We start from the raw sequence: 22,252 nt of genomic DNA, 5'->3' as shown, positions 1-22,252 counted from the left end.
TACTTAACAAATGTTTATTTTCTTTATCTAGTAGTATGGAAGTATTTTTAAAGGAAAAATTAATGATGGTATATTTTTTAACTACTTATGTAGAAAGTCAGGCAAAATTTTAATCTTTGGGAAATTATAAATAATTATTAAGAATTAATTTTTTATTGTAATTATTAGGTTCCCCTACAAATGATAGTTCTTAGGTATTTGATATTTCAAGTCTTTTATAAAATATCTTGTAACTGTTATGCCAGTAATAGGTCCAACAAAAAGAGATGGATGGAATGTTGAAGAGGAAAAGGATGATGATGGGACCTCTGAAGACACAAGTCCACTTCTTCAGGTTGGTTTCATTTTTCACTTTTCATTTCATATAGATTTACTATTAATAAGCTTAAAAATCTTTCTTACTTGATTTGATTCAGAACCAAATCCAGTTAAGCAATAAGGTTAATAATGTGGGATAGTGTGTCCTTTAAATTTTTTAATTATAATTTTTTAACAGAAAAAAGCTTTTTTCATATTTTATTCTTTTTTTAAAGTATATAATAAATTATTGACAAGTGCTGCTTGTCTATGCTTCCTTCTAAATGTTCCATTCTCTGCATTTTAAAAAGTTCCAGTGTTTTGTTTTTTCATTTGGTAATCAATATACTGGTAGCTAGATGGTCCAATGGATAGAGAGCTAGATCTAGGGTGAGGAAAACCCAAGTACAAGTCTAGCCTCATATACATATCAGCTTAACTTTCATCTGCTTTGGTTTCCTCATCTCTAAAATTAAGATAGTAATAGTACCCATCCTGGGCAAGACCACTTAATTCCTGTTTCAGTTTCCCCATCTGTAAAATGGGGATAATAACTGTACCTAGCTCCTAGGATTGTTGTGAGGATCCAGTGAGATGATACTTATAAAGCACTTTGCCAGCTTAAATATTGCCAGCTATGTAAATACTGGCTATTAATATTCCAGCTCTGATCACTGATTCTTTGAGAGTCCTCTTAGAAAGGGGTTAGGGCAGCTAGTCAGTACATTTGAAGAGTGCCACACCTGAAGTCAGGAAGACTTTTCTTCCCAAACAACCCTGGCCAAATCACTTAACCCTTTTGGCCTCAGTTTCCTCATCAGTAAAATGAGCTGAAGAAGGAAATGGCAAACCATTCTACTGTCTTTTCCAAGAAAATCTCAAATTGGGGTCTCAAAGAGTTGGACATGACTGAAATGACTCAATAATAGAGAGAGGTTCTTAACTTTTTTGATACCATGAGGCATCATGCTACAAATAGTGTACCAAACTTGATATTAGGAAGACCCAAGTTCAAATCCAGTTTCAGATACTTAAAACTGTGACCATGGGCAAGTTATTTTACCTTACATCTGCCTCAGTGTTATCTCAGATATGAGAATAACAATAATAACAAAAATAATAATAATAATCATACTTTCAAGGTTAGTTGTAAGGATAGGAAAGTAATAAAGATATTCATAGAGAGTTTATAGTATATAAATACTGTCATCATCATCATGTTATTATTATGGCAGTCTTGTAAAGCCTATGAATTTTTTCTCAGAATAATTTTTAAATATCCAACATAAAATATATTTGCAAGTTTTATTTGCTTGTCTGTTGTGCACTTTTAATTTTTTCCTCCCTCCCCACTCTGCTCTAGAGAAGGCTACAATTAAATGCAAATAAGTATACCAAATGTTTATATATAAACTCATATGTGTAAAACCGTATTACACATGCTTCTATTTGAGTTCTTTCTCTGGAAGTAGATAAGTGTCTTCCTTCATGGGTCCAAATCTTTTCTGTGTTTTTCTAAAATTAACCAACTTGATATTTCTTACAGTGCAGTAGTATTCCATACCACAATTTGTTTAGCCATTCCCCAGTTGAAGGACATCTATCATTTTAACCAATCTGATATAAGATGATATCTCAGAGTTTTAATTAGCATTTCACTCTTCAGTAATGATCTATAACATTTTTCATATGACTAATTTTTATTTCATCAATGGGACACTGCCTATTCATTTCCCATTTCATCAATGGGACACTGCCTTTGAAAATTTATCAGTTGGGGAATGACTTGTATTCTTTTTAATTTGACAAAGTTCTTTATATATTTGAGAAATCAGATCTTTATCTGAGAGACTATGAAATTTTCCCTCCAATTTTTCTGCTTTCCTCCTAATCTTGGCTACATTGGTTTTTATTAGTACAAGAATTTTTAAATTTAATGTAATCAAATTTAACTATTTTACACCTCACAAAGCTTTCTTTCATATTCATAATTTGTTCTCCTAGCCCTGAGTCATAGATAATATGTCCCATGTTCTTCTAATTTTCTTGTGCTGTCTGTCTTTATATCTTAAGTCATGTATCCATTTTGACCTTATCATGGTGGGTGGTTTACAATAATGATTTATGCTAAATTTCCCTGCAGTCATCTTGACCAGAAGTCTATTTTCCATTTTTAATTTCCCAAAGACATTTGTGAAAAGAACTTATTTAATGATGCCATGCAATTGGAAAAAAAATGAAACTAGACTTGCTTAATTATTATGTTCTATTAACTATTGCTGAATATTCAATTTCAAGAATTTTAATGACTTAATTAAACCATTATAATCAATTTTCTAATATCCCTAAATTAAATTTCTGTATTTATGGATTCCATTTGTAGTTTCCCCAGTGTTTAGTTTACATTTAAACCCTGCCAGTTTCTTTACAAAAATTTTGCTATTTCAAATTAAGCAAGGCAGGTATTAAATTTCAGAATAGAAGAATGTTTGAGCTGGAAGTAATCCTACATATTAAATAATCCAACTTCTATATTTTACAAATATTTTAATTTACTGTTATCCATATTAATCCCTTCAAGAATTTGTGGGCATTTTAAGGGCAACATTTATTTTTCTTCAGTTCTTGTGTCCCCTGCCCTTTATATGCTTAGTAAATGTTTTTGAATTAGGTGAGGAAACAGATCCAGAGAAATTAAATAACCATAATCACATGGTATGGTTCAAAGCAAGAGCTGAGACTGATACTTAAGACTTGTGACTGTTTCACTCACATTTTTATATATCTGAAGTATTTCCCAATCTAAATCTAAGTTCAGAGATAAGATTTTTTTCCTACTTTCAAGGTTAATTTTTCTTTTAAATAGTTTGACTATAAAGCTGTTGCTGACCGACTCCTAGAAGTGACCAGCAGAAAAAACACACCACCCTTCAATAGGAGACGTCTCTCTAAACTAGTCAAAAAGTAAGTACTCCTTAATTATAATTTGAAAACTTGCTTTTGATATTTCCTATCTCTCAGGACCCCCTGACTTAATTAATATACTACAGAATTGTTACTGTCAGTTCTGTGATTTTACTTTATGTTGTGATATAGTTATGGTTCTTAAAGCTCTTAAGTCCCTGGTTATGTTGTTTACAATCAACAGATGAAAGCCTAATCAGGAATTCCTAAGAGTAGATAATGTATATTTTTTGAATGATTAGATCTTTGTTTCAGCAAGCCTTTGAAGCACCACTGTTCTTTTATGATAAAGATGAGAAGATTGGTGCTAGAGAAGAAAAATTATTTTTCTTCCCATCTCCTTCAAACCCTCCCTACTGCTAAAAAGATTTTTTAGGGGAAAATGGAATTTGGCAATTGGGAAATAGCTGTGTTGCTAAAATGTAATCCTTTTTTTTTTTCACATATGACATTGGACTCATCTTAAAATTTTTTTTCTCCTCTCCCAGATTTCAAGATTTATCTGAAGGTGAGAATTGAACTAAACGTGCACAATGTTCTTCTACAAGTAATCAGTTTCTTTTTAAAAAACTGAATTATTACTTCTTGTTGTAATGGCTATTAGGGACATGTCCTAATAACTTTTCATAAGCCTTATATCATAATAATGTTTAGCATTTTACCACATTAGGAACCAGTTTGTGTTTAAAGAAAAGAAACCTAATTTTAAAGAAACTGTAGAGTATTCGGAAACAACTTTTTTAAGAACACAGTCAATTTTTATTGATTTGGAATGGTTTAAATTTGATACTGTCTTAAAGAGAATAGGATTACCTTTCCCTTTCTTCAAGAGATTCATTAATTATTCATTACTCTATTGGGAAGATTGGAGGGGTGGTAGTTTCTATCTCAAGGAAAAAACAACTGCATCAGTAAAACCATTATGTTTGCTATGTGCTATTCCAAAAATTATAGCAAATCTGGAAAAAGATTTGACAGGTATCAAGATTAATGTTACCTGTTCAACCTCAAGAGTGGGTTTTTAGACTAAGCTATATTATTGTTTTACTACAGTGGTAAAGTTTTCTTAAGACTAATAATCCTCACTGGTTTACAGGTCCATGAAATTGTTTTCTTCCTGATATGTTGCTTTTTAAAAGAGGGGAATGCTGACTTTCAGGAGGAAAAATAGGGTGAAATGAAAAGTCTGAGAGGCATGAATTAAAACTATCTGTGCTTAGGGAAATAGCATCATTGAATTATATGACTTTGTGTCTGGCAGGCATTTTCCCTCAAATCAGTTTACCTGAAGACATTTCTACAGATGAAGATGACCACACCCTTAATCGGGGAAGGCGTAAGAAAAAAAGAAATAAACTTACAGAGAAAGTCAAGTTGGAAAAAGAAAAAGGTAAACTGAAAAGCTTAAAAACAAAGATGTAATTCAGAAAGTTGGAAAGTGATCCGGGCGTTTTAGATTTGGAAGAGAAATCAGAAGTCATCTGTCTAACTTCATTCTACAGATGAGAAATCCAGTACCCACAGAGATGAGGTGACTTGCCAGAGCAGAGATTTAAACTCAGGTCTTCTGACTCCAAATGTAGTGCCTTTACAATGCACCACACCCAGATCCATCATGCCCATTCTTTTTGATCTTTTGGGTTTAAAAATCACCCAGAGAAAACCCATTTGTGAAAATAGCATTTTTATTATGATTTTAAGAAGATGATCATCTATTCTCCCTGAGGCAGAATAGGAAAATACATTCCCAGGTTACACTTGTGATATGAATACCAGCTCAAATGTTTCTCTTAAGTTTCTTTCACAAGCAGAATTACAGTGTGATATCAAGAGTTGGAAAAAAAATGCCTCAAACTTTTCTAATAAGATCTCTGTGTCTTCCTCAAAAGTAGTACTTTCTAAGGTGTCATCTGTCTACTGAGATTCTTCTTTAGTAAGGTTTCGATTTGTTTTCAGGGCAAGGCAAGCCAAAGAAATCTAACACATCTGAGGAAGACAGTGAATGCAACCTTCAAAAGAGAAAACGGAGAAAGAAAAAGAAAAATAATTCGCACCCTGAAAACTCAGGCTCGGGTGATGCCCTCACCTCCCCTGAACCAAATGGGAACAGTGAAACAGAGCCATATAAGAAAAAAGACCCCAAGAAAGGTACCCCTGAGAATGAAACAGATGCATCCTTTAGTGTAACTGAAGAAAGTGGCATGGAGCATCCCCCAACTACTAACACACAAAACAAAAGAAAACGTCCAAGAAAGAAGAGTTTAAGGATCATGGAAGAAGTTGCAGAGATGGGGATACCACCTGTTGAGTCTGCCCTTCAAAATGGCCCGGGTAATACTGCTGCCCAGGAGTCTGTCACCAATAGTCCCCCAGGAGGTGGGGTCAAAATAGTGAAAAAGAAGCGGAAACTTGGGGCTCTTACAGTCAGTAGCAATGGCTTATCCCCATTGGTGGCAGTTCGATCAGAGAAAGAAGGTTTGCTAGATAGTCCAGCTGGAGAAGGGGATTGCCCACCCCTCCTGATCCAGAATGTCAGGCTTAAAAAAAAAAAGGGGAAGCTGGATAGCCTTGAACCAGTTGGCCTGCCCAACCAGAAGGTTGCATTTCTGAAAAAGAGGAAGAAAATAAAGGAGGTATTAAATTTGGTGGAAACTAATGGAGCCCTGGAGGCTGAACTGAAGAAGATCCAGTCTACGGTAAGAAAAGCAGGTTCTTGGGGTTAGAGTTTGGTTCCTACAGGAGTCCCAGTTAACCCTCCAGAGTGGCTTCCTTGATTTTTCCGGTATACTTGTTATCATGAGATGATCCTTTTATGTCATAGACCTCTGGCAGGAAGAAGTGATAGAACAAACTTTCAGTTTTAGTAATGTCTTAGTAAATCATCAGTCTTAGTAAGATCAGTCATGGAATACAAAATGACACAAATGTATAGCTAAACTAAAAGCTATTTTTTTGTCATTAACTCAGCCAATATTAGTCTTGTATACCTGCAAAAAAAAAATAAAAATCTTAAGATGTTGATGGGTGGATAACTTCATTACGATCTTTTTTAAATAGTCCTGGTACTCTATACACACACATTAGATGGAAACCAAAAACAGGGCCTCAATCTTGTTCTTTAAATATTATTTCCTTGTTTTAAATATTGTAACATTTGTGTCATTCATTTGGCACTTTTACAAATTTCTCTATATTCATGATATACCAACTTTTTTTAGCACACAACTTCAAGGTGATTGTGCTTTTTCAACCAGTATTATGATTGAAAGATATGGTCTAGCTTCATATTGAAACCTAGTTATGTGTAAAGTCTGGTGAGTTGTTTACTATAACTCAATAAAATGACTGGATTGTCATTGAATGGAATTGTATTGGTTTGAAATATAGCCATAAACCCTGTGGTCAACTTCGAACCATCTCCTATACTTTTTTTTTTTTTTTTTTTTTTTTAGATTTTTCAAGTCAATGGTGGTTAAGTGGCTTGCTCAAGGCCACATGGCTAGGTAATTATTAAGTGTCTGAGATGGGATTTGAACCCAGGTACTCCTGACTCCAAGGCCAGTGCTCTATCCACTGCGTCACCTAGCTGCCCCCTATACTTTTTAACACATAATTTTTTGTATTAGAATATAAACTACTGGGGCAGCTAGTTTGTGCAGTGGGTAGAGCACTGGTCTTGGAGTCAGGAGTACCTGTTCAAATCTAGCCTCAGACACTTAATAATTACCTAGCCATTTGGCCTTGGGCAAGTCACTTAACACCATTGCCTTGTAAAAACTAAAAAAAATATATATATATATATATATAAATTAATATAAACTACTTAAAATCAGCATTTATGTGAAATCAGTTTTTGGTATCCCTAGTACCTGACACAGAATCATGCAAATTTTATTGATTTAAAATCCTCAGATTAAAATCCCAAGGATGGCTCATTTGTCACTCTTCTACTCTAGATTCTACACTGATAAAATTTTTAAAAAAATTTTCTATTAAGTTTCATTTTTCCTCAGATGTGTAAAACAGTTTTTAATGTTCATTTAAAAACTCTTGAGTTTCAAATTCTCTCCTTTCCTCCTTCCTTCCCAAGCCTCTCCCCCATTGAGAAGGCAAGCAATTCAGTATAGGCCATGCATGTGTATTCACATTTCCATAATAGTAACATTGTGAAAGAAAATAAAAACCAGAAAAAATACAGCTAAAAATATGCTTCAATAAGTATTCAGGCACCAGTGATAAAATTTTCAACCACAACTGCTCTCACAGATCTACCAAATCAGAGAAGTTGGAATTACCTCCCTGAAGAAAATAACCTCAAGCAATAAAATCAGTCATTGGTGTGTGTGTGTGCGTGTGTGTTTGTGTGTGTGTGTGTGTGTGTGTGTGTGTGTGTGTGTGTGTGTGTATGTACGTACGTACGTACCTCATATCTCAAAGAGCAAGTTAGCTTTGCATCGTGGGTGGAGCATTAACTTTGTAATGAGGCTTTTCACCTCTCAGGACCCCAGAGAAGGAGCTGATCTCCTTTGGCAGGGGAAGTTACTAACTGAAGAAATCTGCTTTCCTCCCTCTCCGTTCCATTCTATCCTCCACAAAACTGCCCAAGTGATTTTTTTTCTTAAGTATAGACATGATGTACTCTGTATTTAGAATACTCTAGTGTCGTCTTGTTGCCTCTAGGATAAAATATCAACTCTTCTGTTTTTCTTTTAGATACCTTCACCATCTAGTCCCAGAGACTTGTCTTTTCAAATTCATCTGCTTTTGCCTCTTCTTCCCCCCATGATCCAGATAAACTGATCTGTCTGTCCTCACAAAAGTCACTCTCATCTCCCACATCTGTAACTTTGTCCTAGTCATTCCCCCTCCACCTCACCATAGGGCCTGAAATGGAATACCTGTATGCTAGAACATAGTAGGCATTTGATTGATTGTTGAAATCATAGCTCCATTCAAAAAACCCCATGCATAAAAAGTCCTTCCCTAGACAACCCATGAATTTTCTCCATGCAGAGTGGCAATGTACCAAGTCTCTGAGGCACATAAAGGTTATGTAATGTGTTCAATGTCACTTAACTGTTAAGTTTTAGAGGCAAGATTTGAATGAAGGTAAAATCAGTCCCCCCTTTTTCTTTTCCCTCCTTTCCCCACCATTTCTTTTTCTCCCCCCTCCCTTCCACCAGTCAGCCAAGAAAGAAGTAGGAATGTACTGTAGTGCTGAGAAGGCAAAAAGAGGCAAATTTTGAAAAAACAGAGAACAGCAGCATCTAATACTGCAGGTCAGATAGAATGAGTAACTGAGGAGCTTTGGATTTTAATCCTTTCAGTAGTTGTGAAGAGAGCCTAATATAGACCATAAATTAGGATTAGTATCAGAAAACACAAACATTACAAGGAAGGAGGTAGGACTGTCATGTCAGGATAGATTTATTTGTCCCTGTGGAATTGGGTTGTCTGTAAAGAGTGGTAGCCTCCCTACCCTCTCAGCATTAGATCTTGCTGCCAGGAACTGCCTAAAGGAATTTCTCCTTATCAGTAACATCTTTACTATCCTATCAATATGAATCTGTGGATGAATAGAATGCCAGAAGAGTTATACAATTTTGGCATATGAAATTTGGCTTCTATTAAAGCAATGAATTCTTTAAAAAAAAAAAAAATAAAAAGGGGAGACAAAAGTGTTTCATGGGGTTCAGCTGGAACAGTTGATTTCTAATTATCAGAGTATCCTTGCTCTTGAGGCTCTCCCTCTGTTCATATGAATGTCCTTACTGGGATCCTGGGATTTGAAACTTTACTACCTGATTTACAGAGATTTGACTAAACTATTTTCAGGTCATGATTTGTTTTGTTTTTCTCTCCCTTTGCTGGTAGGGAAGTGGCTCAACTTTCAGCCCACTGAAGAAAAAAAAGCTAAAGACTGAAAATGACTTTGTGAAATTTGAAAATACAACTTTACCTAAGCCCTTGTTCTTTAGAAAATCCAAAAGCAACATTAATATTTCTTCCCCCAGCCCCACCATTCAGGTATAGTAGAATTTCTTTATTTAATTTAAAAATATTTGTATGTATTTCATATTTTATAAATTTTTAAGAAAATTATTCCAAACTTCACCTTAAGTGTTTCCTACAGTTATTCTTGCCAAAGGGTTGGAAAGCAGTTTCATATCCATAGCTGGTGATGAATGCTTTGGTAATGACCAGTTAGAAGTCTTTATCACATTTAAGTCCAGATATTTTTATTCTGCTGTGCCAAAACTCTCACACAAAAACTCTTGGGATCAAATTTAATCTATACCTTTCTTTAATCTATACCTTTCTTCTGCTGTCTACAGATTATTCCAGGTATTAGAGATATCAGTGGTACCACTTTAGTTCTGGACCATAAGAAATTCAGATTATTCTTTGACTATCTTAAAGATGGCTTTGGAGCAAATTATGAGCCATACTTATGCAAGTATAAGGATAAAGCTTGAACACACCAATCAGGGATCAGTGGGCTAATGCCAGTGAAAACAGAAACATTGAACTAAGAAATCCATACAGTTCTAACACAGGAGATTTGATTTGGCTAGGATTATGGCAGCCTAGGGAATCCAAGGAGTTCGATAACTAATTTTTTTTTATTTTGGGCACTTCAGCTAAGTAATATTATACTCCAAATACCACTTCTTAGCTAAAATTCAAAACCCTTTTATTATAATTACCTTTTTTCCAGGAAGAGTACATACCTGGGTTAATTTTTTTTCTGTTAAACAGTTTGATGAGTTTCTAAAAATTTTAAACTTTTAAACACCTAAGGGAGATTATTTCTATACATATGGCAGAGCACAAAAAATTGATTGTCTATAGCATTAGGAATCTTCATTTCATACCACTTTTCTATATTTGGTTTTTGCAAGGCAAATGGGGTTAAGTGGCTTGCCCAAGGCCAAACAGCTAGGTAATTATTAAGTGTCTGAGGTCGGATTTGAACTCAGGTACTACTGACTCCAAGGCCAGTGCTCTATCCACTGTACCACCTAGCCACCCCTATATAAAATATTCTACACTGTACTTTAAAAACTTCACTGCTTACTTGCTTCTTCTGAACTTCACTCCAAAAACTATTCCACAAGCTAATTATACCCAGAATGATTACATCTGCTCCAAAAAAGGGTATTATTCATGATAGGCCTTAAGGAAAGATTGGATTGATCAAGCTTTCAAAATTGTTTTGGGTTTTTGAGTTTTTGTTTTTCTTACTTCACTCTGCATCTGCTCAGTCTACCTAAGATTCCCTGAAATCTTCTTTGATCATTTCTTATGGCACATTAAAACTCCACTTTATGCATATTCCACAATTTGTTTAGCATTCTCCAGTCATCTTAAGAAGCTAAGGCAGTCCCTTAGATTTGAAGTCTTTGATTCCCTTTTCTCTCTTTATCCTATTGAGGAAGTTTGTTCTTTGCAACTCTTTACTATCCAATATTATTATATTCACTCTTTATCCCGTGCTGCTTTCCCCACCTATTTCCCAGCTGAGTTTCATGTTTTTCTGCACATAACACTCCACTCTCTGCAGTTCGCTCTCCCCTGTCAGTTTCAGATAGAAGAGAAATTAATCTGATGCCCTTTTCTCACACCCTTTCCATGGTTTTTGAAAACTCTTCTCATACATCCCAGAAATAGTAAGCCCTGCCTCCTTCCTTTCTATACTAAAGCATTTCTTTAATATCCCTTCTACTTTAATTCTTTAATTCGTCAGAACAGAAGCCCCAGTTTTTCTCTTTGAACTTTTTTTTGAACTTTTCCTCTTTGAACTTATTTAGGTTTCTAAAGGAAAACATCCCATTAGGATGTTACATTGCAGTATACATTATACAACTTTAGGTTGCTCCAATAAATTTACTTTTCTAGATTTCTCTGGTCTCTTTTTTTTCATATTTCAAGGTTCTTATTCAACTCTGGTATTTTCATCAGAGATACTTGAAAGTTCTTTATGCCATTTAGTGTTCATTTTTTTTCCCAGTAGGATTATACTCAGCTTTGCAATAAGAGCAAATCTGCAGGCATTTATTAAGTACTGAAGAAAAAGCAACAAAAGCACTTCTTCCTGCTCTCAAGGAACTCGCAACCTAAGATGGGAGGGGACATATAAGCAACTATGTAGAAACATAATGAATACAGGGAAAATTGGAAATTTTCTTGGAAAAAACTTATTTAAAGGTTAAAAGACTTACTGTAGAAAGTGACAATGGAATCAAAACTTGGGAAGAGGGTTTCCAGGTAAAGGACAACCGATGAAAATATACAGAGCCCAAAGATTGGAATGTTGCTTTTGAGAAACAGTAAGGAAGCTAGTGTGTCACCAGATCTCAGAGTATATAGGGGAAAGTAAGAATGCTATGAAAAAAGTAAGAAGGGACCAAGTTATAAAGGCTTTAAAAATCAAACAAAATAGGGGCAGCTAGGTGGCATAGTGGATGAAGCACCGGCCCTAGAGTCAGGTGTGCCTGGTTTCAAATCCGGCCTCAGACACTTAATAATTACCTACCTGTGTGGCCTTGGGCAAGCCACTTAACCCTATTTGCCTTGCAAAAACCTAAAAAAAAAAAATCAAACAAATTTGATCCTGGAATTAAAAAACTGAAATTTTAGAAAGATCAGTGAGGTGATAAGGGCTTGCATGAGAGTGATGACAATGTTGGGCGGGGGGAGTATATTTGATAGATGTGGTAATAGTTTAAAAAAAACAACTTGGCGAATTTTTACATTTGATCAGTATGAAAAGAATTGAGTCAAACCTGGATGATATGAAGAGTGGCAGTTCCACAGTAAAAGGGAAATTAAAAAGACTGGCAGATTGAGGAAAAGAGGTGACAATAACTTCAATTTTGGACATATTGAGCTTAAGATGTCTATAGGATATCCAATTCCAAATATCTAATAGATTTTAAAATGGAGATCAGAAGAAAAAGTTTGGAGGTTAGAAAAGTGACCAGGGAATCATCTGCATGAAGATAATTGGATCCATGACAAATAATGAATCAGCAAACAAAATAGTATAGTTTAGAGAGAAAAGGGTTCAGTTAGGGTATTTAGTAAGTTAGTGGGCATGATGTGACTGAAAATTTGGTAAAAGAGGCCAAGAAGAAGTGGTCTGGCAGGAGACCAGAAGAGAATGGTGTCCTGAAAATGTATAGAGGAGAGAAAAGGGTGACTAACAAGAAGAATTGAGGATTGAGAAAAGGTCTTCGGATCTGGCTATAAGAGGAAAGGAAGTTACAACAATTGTAGATGCTCATTTCAAGAAGTTTAGCTACAAAAGAAAGAAGAGAGAGGTATGATGATACCTCAACAGGAAGGATCAATTTAAGATTTTTTGAGGATGGGGAAGACATGAGTTTGTTTTCAGATAAAAAGGGAATCAGCCATAGATAGAAAATGAGTGAGGATGTTGGAAGCAATTGTCTCCTGGAGAAGAGAAGAGAAGATGGAATGGGATCACTTGTGGGTGCAGAACAACTGACCTTAACAAAGGAGAAGGAGCCACCTAATTTATATTAAGATTAGAAGTTGGTAGCAGAAGGCCCTGAGTGAGAGGAACATTGAAATGACCATGAAGTAAGGAAAACCGAAGTTCAAATCTGACCTCAGATATTTACTAGCTCTGTGACTCTTGGTAAGTCATTTAACCTCTGTTTATCTGTTTCCTCCTCTGTAAAATGGGGATAATTCCTGCACCTGCTCCCAGATGGTTATAAGGTTCAAATAAGAGAGTAATTGTAAAACACTTAGGTCAGGATCTGACATATATTAAGCAATGAAGAGAGCAGGAAGAGGAGAGCTTTTATAGTGAATTGACTTTTTTTTTTCAATGAAGTATGAGGCCATCTCAGCTTTGGGAGCGGGGGGGGGGGGGGGGGGGGGGGGGGGGGGGAGTAGGAAGTTTAAAGAGGGATCGGGGTGTCTAGGTGGTGCAGTAGATAAAGTACCAGCCCTGGTGTCAGGAGTACCTGGGTTCAAATCCAGTCTCAGACACTTGATAATTACCTAGCTGTGTGGCCTCGGGCAAGCCACTTAACCCCATTTGCCTTGCAAAAACCTTTAAAAAAACAGGGATCAGAAAATTTGGAAGTTACTTTCTTTTTGGCTGTGGTTCCTTGATATATGACCTCTTTATAGCATTTACAGGTTGTAGTTTTTTCTTTTGACTTGTTTGACATGGGAGCGCTCTGAGTTTTAGCTCCAGCATTTCTGGGACTTTTCTAATCTGATATTTCATGGAGTCATTGATTACTATTTTGTTTATTTTACTTTTTATGAGTTAGTTACTTAGGGAAGATTTACATCTAGTTATTCTTCCAGTCCTTTCCTGCAGATTTTTTATTTTTTTTTAATCTATTACTGTATTTCTCGTAGGCATTCATGTAATTCTTGTTGAATATCCATTTTTTCCTTTGAATTTCTGTTTGCAGTTGTTATAGAATGAAGTGGGTGAAAGATAAAATGACTGAGGAAACAAAGGTTCAATCTTCCAAGTATATCGATTTAGAGAAGTACATACCAGGTACCTAACAAATGGCTCCTTCTTCAGCTTAGGCCTGCATTTCAAATAGAGGGGAGACAGATATTATGCATTAAAGCAATTAATGAAATAAAAGTAATGAATTAAAAGGAAACAATACCTTATTAGGTAATCTTGTTTCTAATTGTATTAAAGATTTGGGACTTTCTAAGTTAGACCAAAGAAATAGGTGTTGTGCTCACCCCAAAAATCTGTAACAAAAATATAAGAACAACATTGATCAGTATGGGGACAGTTTTTAGGTAAGACACATGGGTTGCTTGAGATGCATAAGTGAGAAAATTCCTTGTAACAGTCTTTGGATCTGACCTAGTTTCTGGTCAGCATAACCCCAGTTTAAGGGTTTCTAAACAACAGGGAGAGCTGGTCCAGTTTGAACCAAGGACTAGGTCCATACAATACAATAAGGTTTTTCCCCAATTCTCATAAAGTTTTGTCACAGGATAGAGAAGACCCTGGATTAAATAGAAAGGAAACTGAGTTAGCTGCAGAATTGAGTCACAAGGTAAAGTCAATATGGTTCGATCATTTAACTACTTTCTGTCCAAATCCTCATTTTCCCTAATAGTCACTCTCTCCTCCAAAGGAATTTTTGCAGTAATTACTTGTTTTGCTGTTTTGGGATCTTCTTTGATTTTTTTTAACTTTAGTTCCTGAATTGAGTCCTCTTGCCAAATCCAGACTCGAATTCCTTCTGTCCTTTTAGGTTAGGCAATCAGCCCTGTTTTGTCTTCATCCCCTAACATCTCCACCTCCAATGGTTTAGACCCTATTCTGATTCTTGAGATTCATCTGTGCTATATCTCTATCATAATCTTGGCTAAGATTCTTAAACATTTTTTGCAACATAAACTATTCTAGCAGTCTGGTAAAGCTTATAAACTACTCAGAATGCTTTTTTTTAGGTTTGGTTTTTTTTTTGCAAGGCAAACAGGGTTAAGTGGCTTGCCCAAGGCCACACAGCTACTTATGAAATTATTGGTTTCTTTTGCTCTGTCCTAGTTTTCAAGGAGGCTGTTTATTGGATAAAGTTTACCACTTTTTTTAAGCTACTCATTCCAGTTCTTTCCTGTAGTTTTTTTTATTTTTTTTCCTGTTCACTTTTTTTTATTAACTTGTTTATTAGGAGTTAAACTTTGCAATAGTTTAATGAGATTGATCACAATTCTCTACCAGAAAAATTACAGTTCTTCAAGTAAGGTGGGATGGAAATATTAACAAATATAGTATCATGTCTCTTAATATTTTTTTCTCTCAGGGCAGCTAGGTGGCGCAGTGAATAGAGCATGGATCCTGGAGTCAGGAGTACCTAAGTTCAAATAAGGCTTCAGACACTTAATAATTACCTGGCTGTGTGGCCTTGGGCAAGTCACTTAAACCCATTGCCTTTCAAAAACCTAAAAAAAATTTCTCTCAACCAACCAAAATAAATCCCCAAAATTTGATGACATAAGAAATTTTCTCCACTCTAATTTAATTCTCCTGTTCTACCTTTTCCTACACATTAATCATACTCATAACTAGTCATGTGTCATATCTCCAAACATGCAAAGGATGATTTCCCGGGAGAATGGTATTTTTGTCAGTGACTTAAGTGTTCTTCCTCACTCTAATGCTTCATGCTTGGGGATTTCAGGATGCATATTGAACATCCTTACTTCCTAGTTCATTAGTCCACTTAACCCCCATGACCCATTCATATATGATAACAATTTCAACTATCCTTTTTTCATTTCTTCAAGTATTCATGTAGCCCCTGTGGAATATCCTTTTTTTTATTTTTCCAATGAATCTCTGGTTGCACTTTTAATGGCCGGGGGGGGGGGGGGGAGGTATAACTCACTGTCTGATTTTTGATCTTTGTGACTGGGAAGGGCTTTACTTGATGGTCAGCCTCACTGTGGATCCCAAGTTCATATATTAACTCTACCTTAGACCTCCTATTTCTTTAACATTAAATGCCCTGGCTCTTCAGAACTCTCTCTGGCATCTCAAGACAGTATTAAGGACCCCCCAAAAGCTCAGTTCAGGCTCTTTTGGTCTAAGAAATTGCAGTGAACTTCGATTTACTTCCTGGAACTTCCAAAGTCCCCACTCTGGGGCTTTCTCAAGGGAATCCTCTATTTTTGCTCACTCCAGAAACACACAGCCTTGCAGACTACACCTTTTCCCTCTCTGATCCTATTGGTGTTCATTTTACTGGAGGGATCTGGCTGACTTTTAAGGCAATTGGAAATTGGACTATGGAAGAAGTCAATATAGTTTCTTGGCTGCATTTCTTTTTGTTATTGTTATTTTGTTGTTTTAGTTTTTCCAATTACATGCAAAGATAGTTTGTATTTCTTAAAGAAGGAAGACATGAACAGAATTTTGCTGGAGTTAGATATGTATGTATGTAAGAGTTGGATGCTTTGCTTTTTTATTAGGCAGACATCTTGGCAGGAAGTGCCCCCATGAATAAAATTTTAATTACTCTTTGTTATAGCTAAAGAATGATTGAACTGAGGCAGTGACCATAATAGTCCCTGAGTGTTTTTAGTTTGATTTCTTGATGTATTTAGATATGTCTACATTTTATGTGCATACATTTTAGGTATTCTCCTTATTCTAGAACAAACCTTTTTGGTAAGGAAGGGATCTGTATGCAGCTAACAGAGAAGATGATATCACAATTAAGTCCTCCCAGAGCTTTTGCTTGACTAGCATGCTAAAGAGAGCTGTGTAAAGGAAAATCAGTATGAAGAAAAGGAAGAAAAAAGGATGGGAAAATTTTGGCCCTATTTAGATTTGTGACATGTGAATGTTTTGCAAGTGTTCTTCATGACTAGTCTGAAATTGATTGACAGTTGTGTTTTGGTCCCCTTAAAAGTCCTATTTCTTCTACTCCTACCTGTAAGTATATATTTTTTTCAAGCTCCTAGGTAACTTCAAGGGGCATCTAGGTGGTAAAGTGGATAGAGTGCTAGTAATTTCACCAAGAAACTAAAAAAGTGGTTATAAAGAGTTAGATATGACTGAAAAAAACAACTAAACAAGGTAATTACTGTTAGAAAAATAGAAATACAAGATTTTTTTTTCTAATATCAGAATGGAAAAGGGAGGAAGAAGAAATTATTACAGTAGGTTGTTTAAAAATTATCCCCTCCAGTGGGGCGGCTAGGTGGCCCAGTAGATAGGGCACTGGCCCTGGAGTCAGGAGTACCTGAGTTCAAATCTGGCCTCAGACATTTAGCTATGTGGCCTTTGGGCAAGCCACTTAAGCCCTTGCAAAAACCTAAAAAAAAAAAAAAAAAAATTATCCCCTCCCAACCTGTTCATCTGTCCCCCCCCCCCAAAAAAAATATAAAGTTAAAAATCTAGACCCTCCACTTAATCATTACCTAGCTGTATGGCCTTGGGCAAGCCACTTAACCCCATTTGCCTTGCAAAAACCTAAAAAAAAAAAATCTAGACCCTCAAAGCAAAATTTCAAGTAGAGTTACTTTTCACTTTGAAATCTGTAGTACTAATCTCTAGTAATTGGGTATGTAATTCATATCAGGCAGCTAAGAAGGACAGTAGGTAGAATACTAAGACTGGAGTCAGGAAGATCCAAGTTCATATTTGACCTCAAACACTTGCTAGTTCTAGTGTGTCCCTGGGCAAGTCACCTTTTACCCTATTTCCCTCAGTTTCTCATCTGTAAACTGAGTCAGAAAAAGAAGTGGCAAACTTCAGTGTTTACCAAGAAAACCCCAAATATATCCACAAAAAGTCAAACACAACTGAAACAACTGAACAACAAAAAAAGTTTTTCATATTCAATACTTGATTTGTTTCCTTCTCTTATAAATGGCCTTGGAACATTCTGTCCAAGGACAGAATAGTCTGTATAAAATTAGGCTGGAAAACAAAACAAGCACCCTGGGAGAAGCTGCTGAAGTACAAACTGAAATTCTAATACTTCACTGTGGGATCTAGAGCATGATAGTACCATATGTAGGATGAGAATCCTTAATCTACTAGAATATAAGTAACAACTTCATTCTCTTTTTATTTCAAAAGTACTTCTTGACTTGCAAAGCCAGGACTGTAAACTTAGGTTATAGAGAAGTGTTGAAGAAATAAAAACAACTTCTCTACCAGACAGATAGAACATATTCCTTACACATCCCTGTGCTAATCCTAAAATAACAAAGAATAGTAACAAGGTTTAGAGATGACGTTTCTAAGATGTTGAATTTTGTGCAGTTTAATCATTACCAAAACTAAATGAGAACTGTTTGTGAATAGCCATAAGGTCTTCTTAGTATTGAATGGAAGTATTGTGTTTCATTAAATAGTAATGGGTCTTTAGGTTTTTTTCTTGGCATTTGTCAATCATTCACAAGAAGTTTTGAAGTGTGATTCTGTATTGTCAATATCCTAAATGAATAACAGTAATCTCTTTCTGATACCTATTGACCTTACCCTTAATTTGATCTCCTTGTGAGATCAGAACCCTACTGCCTTTTCAATCTACTTCTCTTTTAGTCTCATTTAGTATCAAGGATCACTTTCTTATTTCTGAATTTTAATATTTGAAGACATTATAAAAGACTGCAGTTAAGTTAAATAGTTTCTGATTTTGTTTCTTAATTAAACAGTTAAGGAAAACAGGATTAGGAGAGATAATTTATTCATCATATTTATTGGATTCTTCCATCCTTTTCTCTTCGCCTTCACCCATCCCCCCCAGACTTATATTTTAAGGGCAGCCTTGAAAGGGAAGAGTCAGAAAATGTTAACCAATGAAGTGTATAAAGTATGAGCTGATTTTCTGATAAACCCAAGAACTTTTTACCAACAACTAATAGAACTACCTCTCTTCTTTCCCTCTGCTTTACTGAGGCCCAGCTATAGAAACCTATGAAACAAATGAAAATCTTGAGGTATGGATATTCTATATCCTTATTAGATAGCTTGAATAGATCAATGCAAAACATCAAAAAGTAAACATAACCCTTACTTTTCCTTATATTTCTTATATAGTTTGAGGCATTCACAATCTTGGTCTTTGCCCTGTAATCTAAAAGCCAATAATATACTGGCAAGAGCTTTTACACCTCAGAAATCTGCAAGGGCTACAGGGTTTGATTATCTGGTCTTAAGAAAGTGTTGGGAAAATGTGGGATGATGCAAAATTAGACATAAAAGTTTTATGTGGATTCTTTCCTTACCTCCTCAAAAAAGCAGTTGCTAGGGGCAGCTAGGTGGCGCAGTGGATAAAGCACCGGTCCTGGAGTCAGGAGTACCTGGGTTCACATCCGGTCTCAGACACTTAGTAATTACCTACTGTATGGCCTTGGGCAAGCCACTTTACCTCATTTGCCTTGCAAAAAAAAAAAAAAAAAAAGCAGTTGCTAAACATTTACCAGCTTACTCCAGCATGTAAGATAACAATATAGGACTCTGCAAAATATCAATTGCTAGAAGGAAAGTTAAGAATTATTTATTGCTTTTCCTGAATGTCTAAGCTTTCAGAAAAAAGAAAGGGAAAAAACAAGCATTGTTTTTAATGGACAATTTACCTAGAGAAGTTGAGGCATAATTGATAGAATCATTGTCATTTTCAGTAGACTTTTTTTTTTTTTTTTTTTTTTTTTGCTAGGCAATGGGGTTAAGTGGCTTGCACAAGGCCACACAGCTAGGTAATTATTTAGTGTCTGAGACCGGATGTGAACCCAGGTACTCCTGACTCCAGGGCCGGTGCTTTATCCACTGTGCCACCTAACCGCCCCTTCAGTAGACAATTTCTGTAAGTCGCATATGGGAAGCTGAAGGGGTTGATCCAACAGGAAATACAAATATTCAAGAAATGCATAGAAGTGATGACCTTAGTGTGGCAGAGTGCACACTGTCCCATATTTTACATTTGGCAAAATAGTAATAATGCAGAAACTTGGAAAGATACTCTTACCCTACATTTTCCTCTATAGGATTCCCCTAGAGTCAGGGACTCTGCTCATTCTCCCTTTTCTGTCACAGTTCAGTCCTCTCTTTGTTCTCTTTGCTCCAACCTCTCAAATCCTGATGAGCTAAAACAAGCCAAATATATGGATGTTGGCCTTCCCTTTTAACCACCCTCCCCTCTGGAACCTTTTAGATCTATATGCAAGGGCACCTTTTTGTGGGAAGGGAAGTAGTAGCTTTCAGTGCCCATATCTCTCTCCCTGGGCTCTGGAAACTTCCACACAAAAGTACTGCTTGCGTTGCTACCTATATCCTCTTTAAGAATCCAATGTTTTAATAGTTCCTGTTGGAATTGGAACCCTTTTTCATTTGGGGTTTGGCCTGGGGTCTCATTACTATAGTTATTTCCACTCAGATCTGATGTTAAGTAGTTAAGCTTGCCTGCAACCAGGTTCATGAGCAGGATATTTGCTAGGTACTATAATGTCCATTAGAAAGAACCAGTGGGGACTTCAGAAAAGAGAAGTTCCCAAGACTCTTTAAGATTTTTGGAGGGATTGGATGGGAGGGAAAAGAGTATAAGCACAAATTTTTGTTCCTATTTGGAAATTCTCATAGGTCTAATATCAGGGAATGGTTCCCTTTTTACAGATATATTTTCCATACTGACATTTCACTCTACTTCAGGGGCAGGGAATGTCTTCTGCCAAGAAACCATTTGGACTGACACTACCATGGCAACTGCAAGAAAGGAGCTTTTTAGGGATGAATTAGTTGTATGATGAAATATAATAGGCTAATTTTTTTGATAATTTTGTATGTCCCTCAATAACGTTATTAATATCCAAATAACCCTTGTCAGAAAAAAAAAGGTTCCCCACTCCTGCTATACTGGAGCAGCATGGGCTGTTAAGGCAATTTAGCTACAGTTGCAATAAAGTCATCAGTCCAGAAGCTTAACTTGATTTTCAGTTGTATTCACCTGATTTGTGTCAGCATAGCATAATTTCTCCTCTGGTTACTATTGGAATTTTGTATATAACTGATGTATTTCCTTGACAGAATAGGGTACCACCTTTGAAAACTGGTTGATATCTTCCCCAACCTAGGAATTAACTTGATGGTGATGGGGTTTTATAATATTCCAGCTGCACCCAAGTTTACCAAACTAAGATTCCAGGGTTCTCTGCTTCTGTTTTTCAACCATTCACCAGTAATGTTTAGCCACAGTCTTGTTAGCCACTTCTTCTGGTTCCCCTGTGTTCCAGTGACATGTTATGGAAACAGAGGAGAAAGAGGTCAAAGAAGAAATGGTGGTAAAAGATGAATCTTTATCCTTTCTGCCTTTAACTCCTGACAAAGTTGGTCTAGTTCCTCCATTCCTCTCAACCCTATCTTGCAGTTCCAGGGGAGAGCCATAATCCTTGGCTCCATATGTCATCTTTCCTGGTCACAACAATAGGATTTGTTCTACCAAAGCACCTATTATTCCTCCACATGTATCCTGACATTTAGCTATGCTCCTTTTAATTACCTTTTCTGAACCATGGTTCATTGTACTGGCTTGTGCTCAACTAAATGGGATTCTGATTAAGGAATAATGGAGCACACTGAAAGCTTGAGTATGCAAGTAAGAGGTTATTAAGGTGTAAGATATGGTTCTCAAAAAGCAATACAATGAGGTATATGTGTATGACATAGACATACTTACATAGAAAGTACAGCTTCCTTATCCCCTCTCTATTGCCTTGTGAAGATTTGTCTCTAGGTGAAGATATCTTAATAGATTGAGAGAATCCATAAGATCTTGAGAAGTCAAGTAGGGGTACATAGGTGAGCCCCTTTGATCCCCCTTGGTTAGGCCCCTCAGTTAAATACCTGAAGGGCTTTCATCTTCCATCACTGATTATCTTTGTAGTTTCTTAGTGCCTTGGGCCAGATACACACACACACACACACACACACACACACACACACACACACACACATATATATTATATATATATATATATATATAGTAAGCTTGGGATAGTAGTGTGACAGCATGATGGGGCATGGATGGTGCACTCAGTCTAGAGTCAGGAAGATCAGAGATCAAATCCAGCCTCAGATACTAAGTAGCTGTGTGACTCTGCTCAAGTCACTTAACCATATTTGCCCCAGTTTCCTCAATATAAAATGAGCTGGAGAAAGAAGTGGCAAATCCTTCTTATATCTTTGCCAAGAAAACCCCAAATGGGATCACAAAGAGTTGAAATGACTGACTGAACAATAACAGTATAATAGGAGGTCATACTATAGCCTAAATGAAAGCCTGGTCTACTACCTCAACCATCTTGTTCAGAATACCATCTAATTTATAAAAAGAAATTTTTGAAAATGTCTGCAATAGAAGTGTAGCTCACCTGGATCATATTAACCAGATGAATTTTGTGAGGTTATGATCATCTTCAAGTTGAGATTCCATGCTGTTAGACTTGAATAGAAGTA

At 36.1% G+C, this 22,252-nt stretch overlaps 1 protein-coding gene across 1 annotated transcript in view; it reads left to right on the top strand.

Moving 5' to 3' along the window:
* The window catches only part of RRP1B (ribosomal RNA processing 1B), a 48,746-nt gene that overhangs the window by 24,444 nt on the left and 2,050 nt on the right, over positions 1-22,252 (top strand). The window contains 6 exon segments of the mRNA XM_074213878.1: positions 246-334; positions 3,164-3,261; positions 3,750-3,769; positions 4,523-4,651; positions 5,218-5,957; positions 9,136-9,288. Coding sequence (XP_074069979.1) covers positions 246-334; positions 3,164-3,261; positions 3,750-3,769; positions 4,523-4,651; positions 5,218-5,957; positions 9,136-9,288 — 1,229 coding nt within the window.

The sequence above is a fragment of the Macrotis lagotis genome, chromosome 1, assembly GCF_037893015.1.
Source record: "Macrotis lagotis isolate mMagLag1 chromosome 1, bilby.v1.9.chrom.fasta, whole genome shotgun sequence".
In the NCBI taxonomy this organism is placed as follows: Eukaryota; Metazoa; Chordata; class Mammalia; order Peramelemorphia; family Peramelidae; genus Macrotis; species Macrotis lagotis.
The sequence above is the reverse complement of the archived record's forward strand: the minus strand, read 5'-3'. Positions and strand labels throughout refer to the sequence as shown.